The 12,814-nt window shown below is 37.6% G+C and overlaps 1 protein-coding gene across 1 annotated transcript in view; it reads left to right on the forward strand.

Annotated features, from left to right (window-relative positions):
* The window catches only part of LOC307002511 (AT-rich interactive domain-containing protein 3B), a 63,383-nt gene extending 60,667 nt beyond the window's left edge, over window positions 1-2,716 (forward strand). The window contains exon 9 of the mRNA XM_079620188.1: window positions 1,735-2,716. Within this exon, the coding sequence (XP_079476314.1) occupies window positions 1,735-1,889 (155 nt within the window). The 3' untranslated portion in view covers window positions 1,890-2,716. The remainder of the gene's footprint in view (window positions 1-1,734) is intronic.
* Window positions 2,717-12,814: the final 10,098 nt, after the last annotated feature.

Raw genomic sequence — 12,814 nt, forward strand, 5'->3', positions numbered from 1 at the left:
AATTTTGATACAAATGTATAAATACTGATTATAAATGCATATTTTAAGACTGAAAAAAATATAAGAACCGGAAGAGAGGGCTAGCCCCCAGAAGACAAAGGACCTTTTTGGAAATTAACATTTGATATATTAATTATTGTTAGTACATGCCACTTATCTACATTAAAACAAGTATTTTTCCTCTGCTATAAATAAGGCTGGCTGTAGCACCAAAAAGTTAAACATTTTGATTTACAATTACATAGTCAAAATTAATTATAACTACATAACTATAACAAACTTATAATTACACTGTTTAACTTCTGTATATTCAAAAATAAAACTATATAATATGATTTACTTATGAATTCAGATATAGGCTACAACTACTACATATTCATGTTTAAATAGAACAACATGCAGCAATAATATATATTTATATTCTCGGTTAAAAGCAATAATCATATAAATAACTTTTTGTATTCATTAGTCAACTAAAGGCCTAAAAACATCGCACTTGAAACAAACATTTTAAAACTTACCATCGACACCAATAGCCGAGGAAATTGCTCCCCATGCTCTTTCTTTGGCATTTAAATCTTTATACAACATATTCTGTGGATCATACAGAAGTGTGTATTTTTCCACCTCCACAATGAGACGATTGTCATCCATGTCACTGTCACCTTGTTTTTGAGTTAATTTTCTCTCCACGTGATTGTCTGCTGTGATGCTAGTGCCCCCCTCCCCTCCCCATATCATGGATTTCTTGACGGGGAAAAGTCATATCTGATCGCATTTTGCAACTCTTGGGACTACACTGATTTTTTTTTTTTTCTTGATCCTGTAATTTAGTAAATGTAGAACACATTAACTGTAATTATGAGTATATGATCAAATTATTACAGTTTCTTGTCAATCTATGTTTATTTCAATGTGAACAATACGCTGCAGTGCGGTGCAGCACAGCAGAAAATAGACTCTGTGCGTAAACGATCGTTGCACTGCTGTATACGCACCGCAACTGGAACGGATTGCCGGACCGCATCCGTGTGCAGTGTGAAAGCTCTAACCTGTTAACATGGGTACGGAAAAAAATACGCACCGCAAACGCACTGCAAACGGAGTATGTGTGAAACGGGCGTAAGTGTGTGTGTGTGTTTGTCTCTGAGAGTGTGAGAGTGTAAGTGTGTTTTAGAGAGAGAGAGAGAGTTTGAATGTAAGTGTGTGTGTGTGTGTGTGTTTGTCTCTGAGAGTGTGAGACTGTAAGTGTGTGTGTGTTTGTCTCTGATAGTGTAAGTGTGTTTTAGAGAGAGAGAGAGAGTGTGAGAGTGTAAGTGTGTGTGTTTGTCTCTGAGAGTGTGAGAGTGTAAGTGTGTGTGTGTGTGTGTGTGTGTGTGCGTTTGTCTCTGATAGTGTAAGTGTGTTTTAGAGAGAGAGAGAGAGTGTGTGTGTGTGTGAGTGGAAGTGTGTGTGTGTTTATCTGTGAGAGTGTAAGTGTGTTTTAGAGAGAGAGAGAGTAAGAGTTTGAGTGTAAGTGTGTGTGTGTGTGTTTGTCTCTGAGAGTGTGAGAGTGTAAGTGTGTCTTAGAGAGAGAGAGAGAGAGAGAGAAAGAGAGTGAGTGTGTGTGTGCGTGCGTGTGTGTGCACGGCATCATTTACTCATTCACTCAAGAATGCATTGCATAATTATATCTATATAATTTCAGTGCATCACTATTAATAAAATTTTTTGAAATGTGTATTTCTATGACAGGAACTCTGTTTGCGCAGAAATCTGCGGGTGTGTGTGTGTCTCACGCTCCTCCAGCTCGACCCTTCTCTAGCTCCGCCCCCAGCCAAAGCCCCGCCTCCTCCTCCTCCCCCAAGGGGCGGAGCTCCGCGGACCCGTCCACCAGCGGCTCCCCGTAACCCGAGCCGACCGCAAACTGTTGCACAATCAGTACCTCATTCTCTCCTGTCGACCTCGGCTGCCCGCGTGTTTAGAAACATATTTACGGTTTTCACACACGTACAGCGACACATACGCATAACAACACCGCTGGGCCTCGTTCAGGAATCACAAGTTAACCGTTCAAAAACACTCTCACTGTAAAACCTCACAATCAATGCAATGTAAGAATGGATTTGTGAACGGTTTATAGAGAAATTAGTGCTTGTGTTTCATGAACGACGCCCGGCGTTTAAGAAAACGCTAAATACAATCAGAACATTCAGCCAAACGGCGGCCATTTTACAGAACTTGAAGATTTTTATTTAGAGTGTGTTTCGATCTGTCTTCTGATTGTTTTTCTCTCAACTTTTCCTCATTTTACATTCATACCTCAAGCATTCAGCGTGGAACGTAACGTTACGGGAATGTCTTTTACCTCAGGATCTGTAGTTCAGAGCTTTTCTGAATGAGTTTTTATTTTAGTTTTTTTTGTGTCGATTTGAATTCGTCAGAATCAGAAATGCTGACGTGGTTTTATGACGGGACCTCACTGACTCTCTTCTATGCATCCGTCTGGACCCGAGGACGGGAAAAGGAATTCCCGGGACCTTCTGTACGGTTCTCTCAAGCGCTTGATGAAGTCAGAGCCCGTCTGTCTCTCAGAACAACAGTCGAATACCTCAGAAACCAGCTGAATGTCTCAGGCGATGTTTGAACGAGCGATCCGCCCGCTGTGGGATCGGCTCTACGTTTATTTCATCTGGATCTCAGGGCAAGCTTTAAATATAAATGGGTGAATCTCATGAAAAAAAAAATATATATATATATATATTAGTGCTGTCGAATCAATTCATCATGATTAATCACATCTGTGTATATACACAAACTTTTTTGTTAGATGTGATTAATCGTGATTAATCGATTTGCCAGCAATATATATATATTTTGTGAGTGTGTGTGTGTGTGTGTGTTTGTGTGTATGTATGTATATATATTAGTGCTGTCAAATCTATCAATTGCAATTAATCACATCTAATGTATATACACAAACTTACTAATCAACTAAAAAATTGATTTGAAAGCAATTATATATGTCTGTATGTATGTACACACATTATTTACAAACTTTTATGTAAGATGCGATTAATCACGATTAATTGATTTGACAACTTTATATATATATAAATATACACATAATATATATTTGTGTGTGTGTGTATATATATATATATATATATATATATATATATATATATACACACATATATATTTACAAACGTTTTTGTTAGATGTGATTAATCGATTTGCCAGCAATAATATATATAAGTGTGTGTGTGTATATATGAGTGCTGTATATATATTAGTGCTGTCAAATCTATCAATTTCGATTAATCACATCTAACAAGTTTATGTATATACACAAACTTACGTTAGATGTGATTAATTGATTTAAAAGCAATTATTTATGTGTCTGTATGCATGTACACACACATTATTTATTTACAAACTTTTATGTAAGATGCGATTAATCACGATTAATCGATTTGACAACTTTATATATATACACATATAATATATATTTGTGTGTGTGTATATATATATATATATATATACACACACATATATTTACAAACGTTTGTGTTAGATGTGATTAATCACGATTAATCGATTTGACAGCAATTTAATATACGCATATACAGTATGCAATATAATGTATAATATATATATATTTGTGTGTATGTATTATGTGTGTGTGTGTGTGTGTATATACACACGCATATATATATTATATAAATACAAACTTTTATGTAAGATGTGATTAATCACGATTAATTGATTTGACACCACTAATATAATATAATACATTTTTTACAAGGAAATTGAAGCCTGTTTTTAGAACTGTTAACATTTCTTGCATTTATTTGTCATGATAATAGCCTCACAATTTAAAACGTCCAACATTTTCCTTATGCAAAATATATTAATTTCTCATTTCTTTCTGCTGATTTTGGACACAAATATCCCAGCGGTTTCATGAGATTCACCCATGAATGGTGTGATGAAGTTCTCAGCGTAACATCAAATCATTCCACAAACCAAAGCAGGATCTCCGCATGGACGTCCTCCTCTTTATTGTCCAATCTCACATGTTTGCTTTCCGCAGCAGGAAGGCGTCTCTCTCAGGAAGTACTGTGATGTTTTTAAGTGAACTCATTATTTTTAAGATGCTATGAATATAATCACTCATGAAGCGTTGTTGTGAAGTGTGGAGATTTACACTACATACCTCATGCTGCCATGATGACGGGACGCACACGCGCTTCCCGAATACTGTGCGGAATCTGGACGTGAATCCCTCGATTCTTTCTTTTTGTGTCTTTTTTTTTTTTTTTCTTGTGGCAAAACCAAACAAAAGTGAACTGTTGCATTTGTACAATCAGGTGGCCAAACCTGCTCACCTTAACCAAACAAACTGCCTTCAGTTCCTGCACAGCTAGATACCAAAGACCAGGTCAAAGGTCACTGCATTATTCTTGATGCTGTTTTCACAAGCGAGTGTTTAGTGTCATGATCGACTCCTAGAAGATCTTCTGGAGTGTGTTTTCCGAAAACATCGTTAGCCAACTACGGTCGCAAATCTCGTCGTTATCATCAGTTCAGCGAGTCTGTGTTTCCCGAAACTATCGTTCTAACGAGCATTCGCGAACAGTATCGCAGAGGTGTGTGTGTGTGTGTGTGAGTGACAGATCTCCTGTGGTTAGAAGAAGAGCTTCATGTTTGCATGACATGTGGACTCAATAAATCCTGATCTTGAGCAGAATAAGCAAACTGACATTCAGTGCAATCTGTGTTATTCAGAATACACACAAATCTCACGTCTTTTAGTTTGTGGAGAGATTTAAAGCAACACCAAGTAGCTTTTGCTCTCGGGGTCCCCCTACAGTTGGGAAACTGGTCTTCTCCTAATGTCGCAAAATCTATCATGTTTACACCAGGGGATATACGTGCATTTGTTGACAAGCCGATAAAAGATTGCGTAGCTCACGTTTACAAGCCAGCGTCATTATAGTAGCATATTGGCTACCCAGATAGCAGGCAGACGTCGATTCAAAGTTGATTTTTAGTTGTAAAGGTCAGTATCCATCAACGATCAAATTTTAACGTTGAATCAACGTTCACTATTTGGTCAACGCTATTACGTCGAAAATAAAACATCGATTCAACGTTGAAATGCGGTTGAATGGCGTGTCTGACGTTGATTCAATGAGCAAAACAATGTTGTTTTAAAGTCAGGTCAACGTTGTTTCCACGTTGATTCAATGTCAGTTTGCTATCTGGGTACTGTTTTACATAATGGATATGCTAATTCAATTCAATGTTTGTGTGGTAGGTAATAGCCATATATCGTCAATATTATAATATCAAGCAACCATAGATGAATCTGCAAATTTGAAAAATCGATTTGCATTATAGCCGGAGGCAAGACAGTTTCGCCAGAAAAATAAATAAATAAACAAACATGACTATCAGCCTGCAGTCATTAGGATAGTTATCCTAAAAGATGATTTTGTCCATCTAATCATGTCTAGTTCAACAGTATGACGGCCAAGTTAGCATCGGTCGGGCACCCCTCCTCCTCCTTTAGCTCACGCTAGCGAGCGAACGCTGGACCAATATTGATCCTCGTCCGGACTTTGATTTTATAACTCTCCCTTTTTCTCTTCCTAGTCTCCTCCGACAAAACCTCTGCCTCCTTCGGTTTAGCTTCGGCCGTGACAACAACATACAGGCGCTATACCAGCCGGCAAACAAGCGCTAGTTGGGCTCTCGTGTCCGAATGTGAGGAAGTGAGGTATGCCGTAAAGCAGTCGAATATTGGAGTTCTTCTTGTGCGCGGGTTACTAGCCGAACCCCGAAGCTCCGTAGTGCCAGTAAAAGGGACACAGACCCCATCAGGCTACGGCAGACGTGTCATTCAACCTATTGTAAGTCGATATACCATCACAAGAGTCTTGGAAATATATCATGAAGGTTGAAAAACTACTTAGTGTTGCTTTAAAGTGTAGTTTCTGAAGAGAGCGCATGTGTGAACGAGCTCGAGTGCGTAAGAACGAGTCTATGATTGAATCTGGAAATAAAGCAAAATAACTGCGAAAAATATAGAAATATTCCTCAGATGCATGTCCGTAATTTATAGCAAAACATCTAGCGTTAATTTGATCTCAACTAGATTCTTTAACAGCAGTTATCACTCCATCACCTGCGTGACATCGTTAACGAACGTGGTTGAACGACCAATTTGCGACAATACGGTTTCCGGGAAGTCGTGACTATAGTTGATTTCTCCAGCGATGCTACTGTGATAGTGAAGCACGTGTTACGGCGGTGTACGGGGAACACACTCCAGATCGAGTCTGTTTTAACAGGTGTGTATCATGATGATGTAGTGTGTGACCAGGTGCATTAAACACACGTACGCACGTGTCTGCTCAGATGTTTCTGTCTGGTCTGGAAGAGGTTTGAAGGCCATATTGATGTGCTTTCTCTCGATTCTCAGGACATTGCTTCTCCATGTTTGCTGCAGCTCTTCTTCTGTTTGATCTGGATTAAAAACATTGTGCAGATTCTCTGTCCTGTTTTATTGTGACTGTGTCTCATTGCTTTAAAATGCTTCAGATTTTGTAGAGCCATAAAACGGTTCCAGCGTCCAATCAGTGGACAATCAGAACAGGTTTTTTAACAGTCAGTCCTGAATATATGGCGACTCCTGCGCATCAGAGAAGAAACTATTCCTGTCAAACAAACAATGTTAAACTCAAGAGATACAGGTCTAGAGTCTCAATCACCTACTTAGAGAATCGTCGGATTTAAGGGATGTCATGTCTCAATAGTAAAATCCTTACAGTGTGCACTGAAACATTTGCTCCCTAAAAATTCCCACAATGCACCATGAAAATCAGGGAGAATTTAATCTCACTATGTTCCCGTAGCATTTTGGAAGTGTGAGTGAGACATAACTCAATACATGGCACAACACATTATTTTTGTTGTTGTTGTTGTTATCCAATTATATTTTAGCATAGGCCTATAAATAATCTGATCGGCAGCTGATTGAGACGCGGCCTTTAACGTCAGGACACGTGACGCCCGCAGCCATTTAGAGGCACCTGCAAACTTTCCCTCCACTTTATTTAAAATTTCACAACATAAAAGTATGTCACATCAATTAATATAAAAACACAACAAAAAAGTACCAGGGCACATTAATGCTAAGCCACTTGACGGCTTATAAAACGTCATGGTCACGTGATGTGCCGTTAGCTTTTCCGCGGCAAATTGGTTGTTTTCGTCGCCTGAGGACGGTTAACCGTGATGAACACGCATCATTCGGCCAGATGAGGAAGAGTTTAACGCCACAAGCAGTCGATGAAATTTGCTACAAATAGGTAGGAATACTTTATTTACATGGGTGTGTGGTGATGTTAGAAAATGATCGCTATGATCTTGATTTTGCCGCCAAAGCCGCGTGCAGCGCTTTTGAAAAATAACTGTTCTCAGAAATTAAAATACAACGAACGTATTCTCACAAACCTCAGAATATGTGAGAGATTTTTAGTCTGGAAATATGTAGATGATGCCCTATGAAGCCCAAATAAGAAACAAGTCTTTTGTAAATAATTGTGACACAAAAAGTCGAAATGACTGTTTATGAGAGGAAAAATCGAAAGTAGCCTAGTTATAGTTCCTCATTTTAATCTCTAATGACTTGGTATGTCCCAATTATGTTACTGATTCTCAGTCATTCTCTGAACGTCTGTCACATAATACAGTTTTGAAATGTAGCCTTTTACTGAAAACATTCAGTCAATCAAACAATTTTTGGTAACAGGCTTTTTATTCTCGCATGATGTAGCCTATGTTGGACCGGTCATGTGTTGCTTAAAGATATCTTTTTTATATATGTATGGCTTTATCTATAATTGACTGCTAGAACTGAAAGAAATGACACATGTCCTGTGGTTTTCATGTGGAGTTGAGTGACTCACTCCTGGTGAACCTCGAGGTGGCGCTCGTGCACAGAGAGAGAGAATGACACGTGATGTTCAATCTGATTTTTGTATTGAGTTGTTGGCTGTAGTTTTAATTGATTGTATTTTTCTCTTGTATCATCATCACTCAGGAGGAGGTTTGTGCTTCTCAGGCCTCGTCGTGTAGGATTTGTTGGACATTTTTGAGTCTTTAATATATAACTCGTTTGTCTTTGCTTGGTTTAAGTTCCTAAACCTTATCTGTGACGTCACGCATTGGGTTTGTGCATGTTTTCTATAATGTTGTGATCATCATGACTACAATACAACATTGTTTCATTTTAATTAAAAGGTAGGCCTTCATTTAGGAGAAATCCAATGTAAATGCTTGTGAACTTTGTATGTTAAAGGAACACTTCACCCATTTGCATTAGACTTTGTATCTTTAGAAACCCAGTCACATTTTCGAATGGTCATGGTTTATTCCCTTATTTTCCCCTGAGATGGGAGAAATAAGGATTTAAGTGTTCCACTTCCTGCTTTTTATGACGCAAAAATCGTCAATTTGCGTCATAAAAAGCAGGAAGTCAAATTTCTTTGAATAAGGGTAAGACTACAAACACTAGCTCATCATTTATCCAGTAGAAGGCGCTGTTCCGCATGTTTTCAACCCGCCCATAGAGGGATCTCACACACAGAATGTACATATAGTGTCAGCCATTCTTTATTTGGAAGCTAAGCTAACAGGTTCTTATTCTGTGGAGAAAGCTGAGTAGTAGCGGTGACCATCCTCTTTTTCCCGGACATGTCCGAACGTCGAGATCGTCCAAAATGTCCAGGATTCGGCTTCTGCTTTCTGCAGTCGCATTCATAGTTTACATGCACACCTTTTGTTTCAATCTAACTGAATTCATTCCGATTGGTGAATCTGAATGTAGTGTTTACATGAACGCTAAACAAGTGATCGTTTGATGTGCGTTTTAACATTGCTAAGAAAATTCCCGCTCCTCCGTGAGAGATACGAGACTGGTGTGTCTCACAGGCGCCGGCGCCACTCATCAGTAATCACGCAACCGGGCTCGCATCGTTCTCCGCGGCCGTCAGTCTCGTTCCTGCTCGTCACAGTAAACATGAGGAATGGCGACTGAAGAACGCAGAAGCTGAATCCTGGACATTTTGGGCGACATCAAAATACTGGGCAGACTCACGGAGACTCACTAGTAGCATAGCCTTGTTTACTGCGATCTCTTACCGGTAGGCGTGGCCTCCTAGGGCAGCGAAGCAAGTGCATTCTGGGAGTTGTTGTCTTTCATCCCCATAAGCCAAAAATACATTTTCTGGCTTTTCTCAGTCTAGAAGGCTCCAAATTCAAAAATAATTTCACATTTCTTCTACATAAATGACCCATTTTAAATACACATTCATCTTTCCAGAGGTGAAGTGTTCCTTTAAAGTTTACCACAAAAACAAGGTTTAACATTGGACATTGTGTACGGTTCACAGGGTTTAAACATTAAGATAAAGTGTTACTTTATATCTACTGTGGTATATATATATATATATATATATATATATATATATATATATATATATATATTTATTTTCAATATGGCTTTTATTCTAGAATAATATTTAGCTTGTGTTTTTTTATTTTAATTTTTTTCTATTTCAGTTTCATGAACTTCATGACCACAGATTGTGAAACCATATAAAGGAACCATCACAGTAAATCCATATGACTCCATAATCGGTGAACTTTGTGCAAGGAACATACTTTAACTTTTGTCCTCCAGTGAAGCTCTAGAAACTTCAGTACCAAAGGCATTTTAATGTCAAACCTGGGACTGGATTCATGAAGCGTTTTCAAAACAAACAAAAAAATTCTTCTTTTATTGTATTTTCTAGCTCAACGTTAAAGAGTATTTTGTATTCCCAAAAGTATTTTTTTAGAATGTTCTCCCTTTAAGATAAAACTGAAGAATTCAAATTCTTGAAAATATTATTCTTAACTATCGTAAATCACTATTTAGTTAGTATAATGTTCCAAAGAGAACCCTAAAAGCTGTGCAGCCGTGGCATTTCCAAAAAAAAAAGAAAACAAATTGTGACAAGCTTTTCTCAGTGAACTTTTAAGGTTACTTAAAGCTGCATTTCGCAACTTTTTGGGGTTAAAAATTATCCAAACATTTTTTGGGGGCAAGTCCATAACCAGCCAGTGTTCAGACCTCTCTGCTTGCCGTAGCTCGATTGCCGGCTAGAAAGCTCCTGGCTGTTCTAGAAAGGAGACTGATCCAATGCAGCAAAGATATTTAACGGCTAAAGTCGCTAGTACAGCCTATTGGCTCTGTTGTATCCCCAGAATTCCGATCGGCTCATAGGGACAACAATAAATAAATATTTTCACAGAGTAAAGTCTTCTCTACGAAATGCAATGCAAGAGATCGCACGGGCGCCTCCGCGTCCTGATTATATGTCTGCTATATTTGCTTCTTATTTATTAATTCCAGGCAATTGGTTGATGAAACAGTGATTAAAATTAAGATACAATTTATACAAAACGAAATTCAATTTAAAGAAAGGCTTTCTACAAAACAAATCTTAATAAAGTTTCCAGAATCATCTCTGACCCATCTTATGATCCTACTCATGCTGTTCACTTTTCATATAATCAACATAGATTCAATTAAAATAATAAAATCACATTATTACGTATACATAAATATGGAATATAATCTTTTGTAATTTAGACATGTTGGAAACATGAATGTATCTGAGAATATTCTTAATAAGGAAATCTATTCAGTGATTGGTCCATGCCAAATTACTGCCAGATGAAAATTTGACTATTTCAAAGTGTGCTCGTTTTTTTCTGAGGTAACAACATTTAACAAAGTCTGTTTAGCAAAAAATATAAAGACTGGGATGTAAACCATAGCCTAGCCTATAGGCTATTTAGTTTTGCCAGCACTTTATTTAGACATCATTCCTTCTGTTCTAAATGTTAAATAATAAATGTAATAAACGTGTTCCTTATGTTTAATTGCCTTAGCCTCTGGTGTGTGCGCTGGTGTTTGCGTGAAACTCTATCGTGGTGGGGGTGGGGGGTTAAAGAGGTGTGCCGCTATACCGCGGGAATTTCTTGCTTTTCAACCGCGGTAAGAGGAAAATCCATACCGCCCCAGCCCTTTTACTGCAATGCTTTTACCCCTTATTTGGTCAGAACAGTGGATGTTACGTGTTCAGAATATTTCCCCGTGGAAACTCTTATGTTGGTCAAGTATAATCTGTGATTGCGAATGCCAGTGCGTCCTATGCTAGTATCCACACCGGCGGCGACTGAACGCCACACATTCTCCTCAGAACACCGGATTCATCCGCGCTGTGCCGTGCCGAGGCACAACCCCCGTAAAGCATCCCGCGAATTACTGCAATGGCAGATTTCTAACAGAGAGGGCGACAGAGGGAAACCTACAGACTGCAGCTTTAAGATCTGCTGGGTTTCCTGTGTTCAGAACCGCATCTGTGAGATTCAGATGCTAAGTCACTTCCTGACTGTGGAGAGAGTGTTAAAACAACCGGGGTCGCTTGAGCTTTCACAGAAGTCTTTATTCAGAGACCACAGTGTGTGCAATGGAGAATCCACAAGCATTCATCATCATTCTTTCCAGTAAGAGTTTCATGACTGTTTTTTTCCAGTTTTCTGAAACATTTAAAAGGAGGAAGTTCACAGTGCAATATAAATATAAATATATATCAGGAAGCATCTAAGAGAGAAAAAATAAACATTTGTGCCAATTTATACATTGTCCTTTAGAAAATATATATATATATAAACCAAGTTAGTCACAGTGGTTGTTAGTCCTTTCATATCTTTCACTCAAAATAAATATGACTTTCAGTCAGTTTTATCTATATTTATTTGACAGGGACTACTATTTAATAATCTAACCTAACTAACTAATCTAAACCTAACTTATTTAATAATCTTAAATTATAAATTGTTTGTCTTAACCCTTATGTGCTGTTGGGGATGTTTTCATCCACTATGGGGTATTTTTGAGTCTTAATTTGGCCATAACTTTCTCTGTGTTTCAGCAAATGGAATGATTTTTGGTGACAAATCTTATTTTGACACATATTTTTGGAAAATGCTTTGAAAATTTTCAAAAACTCAACAGTACACTGTGGGCAAATTCACTACCCTTTCGTTATGAAAACAGCCACTACTTTAAACTGCTGTAAAAATGTATCGGATCAATATTTTTTTTATTTTTTTTTGCATAAATCTATTAATCTATTAAAAACAGTCTCGTACAGTAAATGAGGGAGAAAAAGTTAAAATCTGATGCTGCACAAAAACTATTAATGCATCAAAACCAATGTTGTTTCTAATCTTTGACATGTCCAAGACTGTGATAAAAGGTTAAAAAAAATCCAGTCCACGATCACATTTTATATTGAAAATAAGTATTTTGGTGCAAACCCCCCCCCCCCCCCCCCCAAATCAGTGACATAATTTATGAATTTTGCAATTAAAGAGTTAAAATCTTGAATTTTTTAAAAACATTTAGTAGTTTTGAACAGGACTGAGGTTGATTAATAGATTTATGCAAAAAAAAAATATATATATATTTATCTGATAAATTTTTACAGCAGTTTAAAGTAGTGGCTGTTTTCAGCCACGAACATAACGAAAGGGTAGTGAATTTGAACAATGCACAAGGATTATTAACACTATAAATAACAATACACATGGAGTCTAACGTTCAGACACATTTTTGCTGATAAACTGGAATTCTGGGAATGTTGTGATCAGAGCATGATACAAATTATAACTTCTTTGGATAGTTCTGAAAAGCTGTTATTTAATTTTA

This window comes from Phoxinus phoxinus, assembly GCF_949152265.1.
Source record: "Phoxinus phoxinus genome assembly, chromosome: 8".
Lineage (NCBI taxonomy): Eukaryota > Metazoa > Chordata > Actinopteri > Cypriniformes > Leuciscidae > Phoxinus > Phoxinus phoxinus.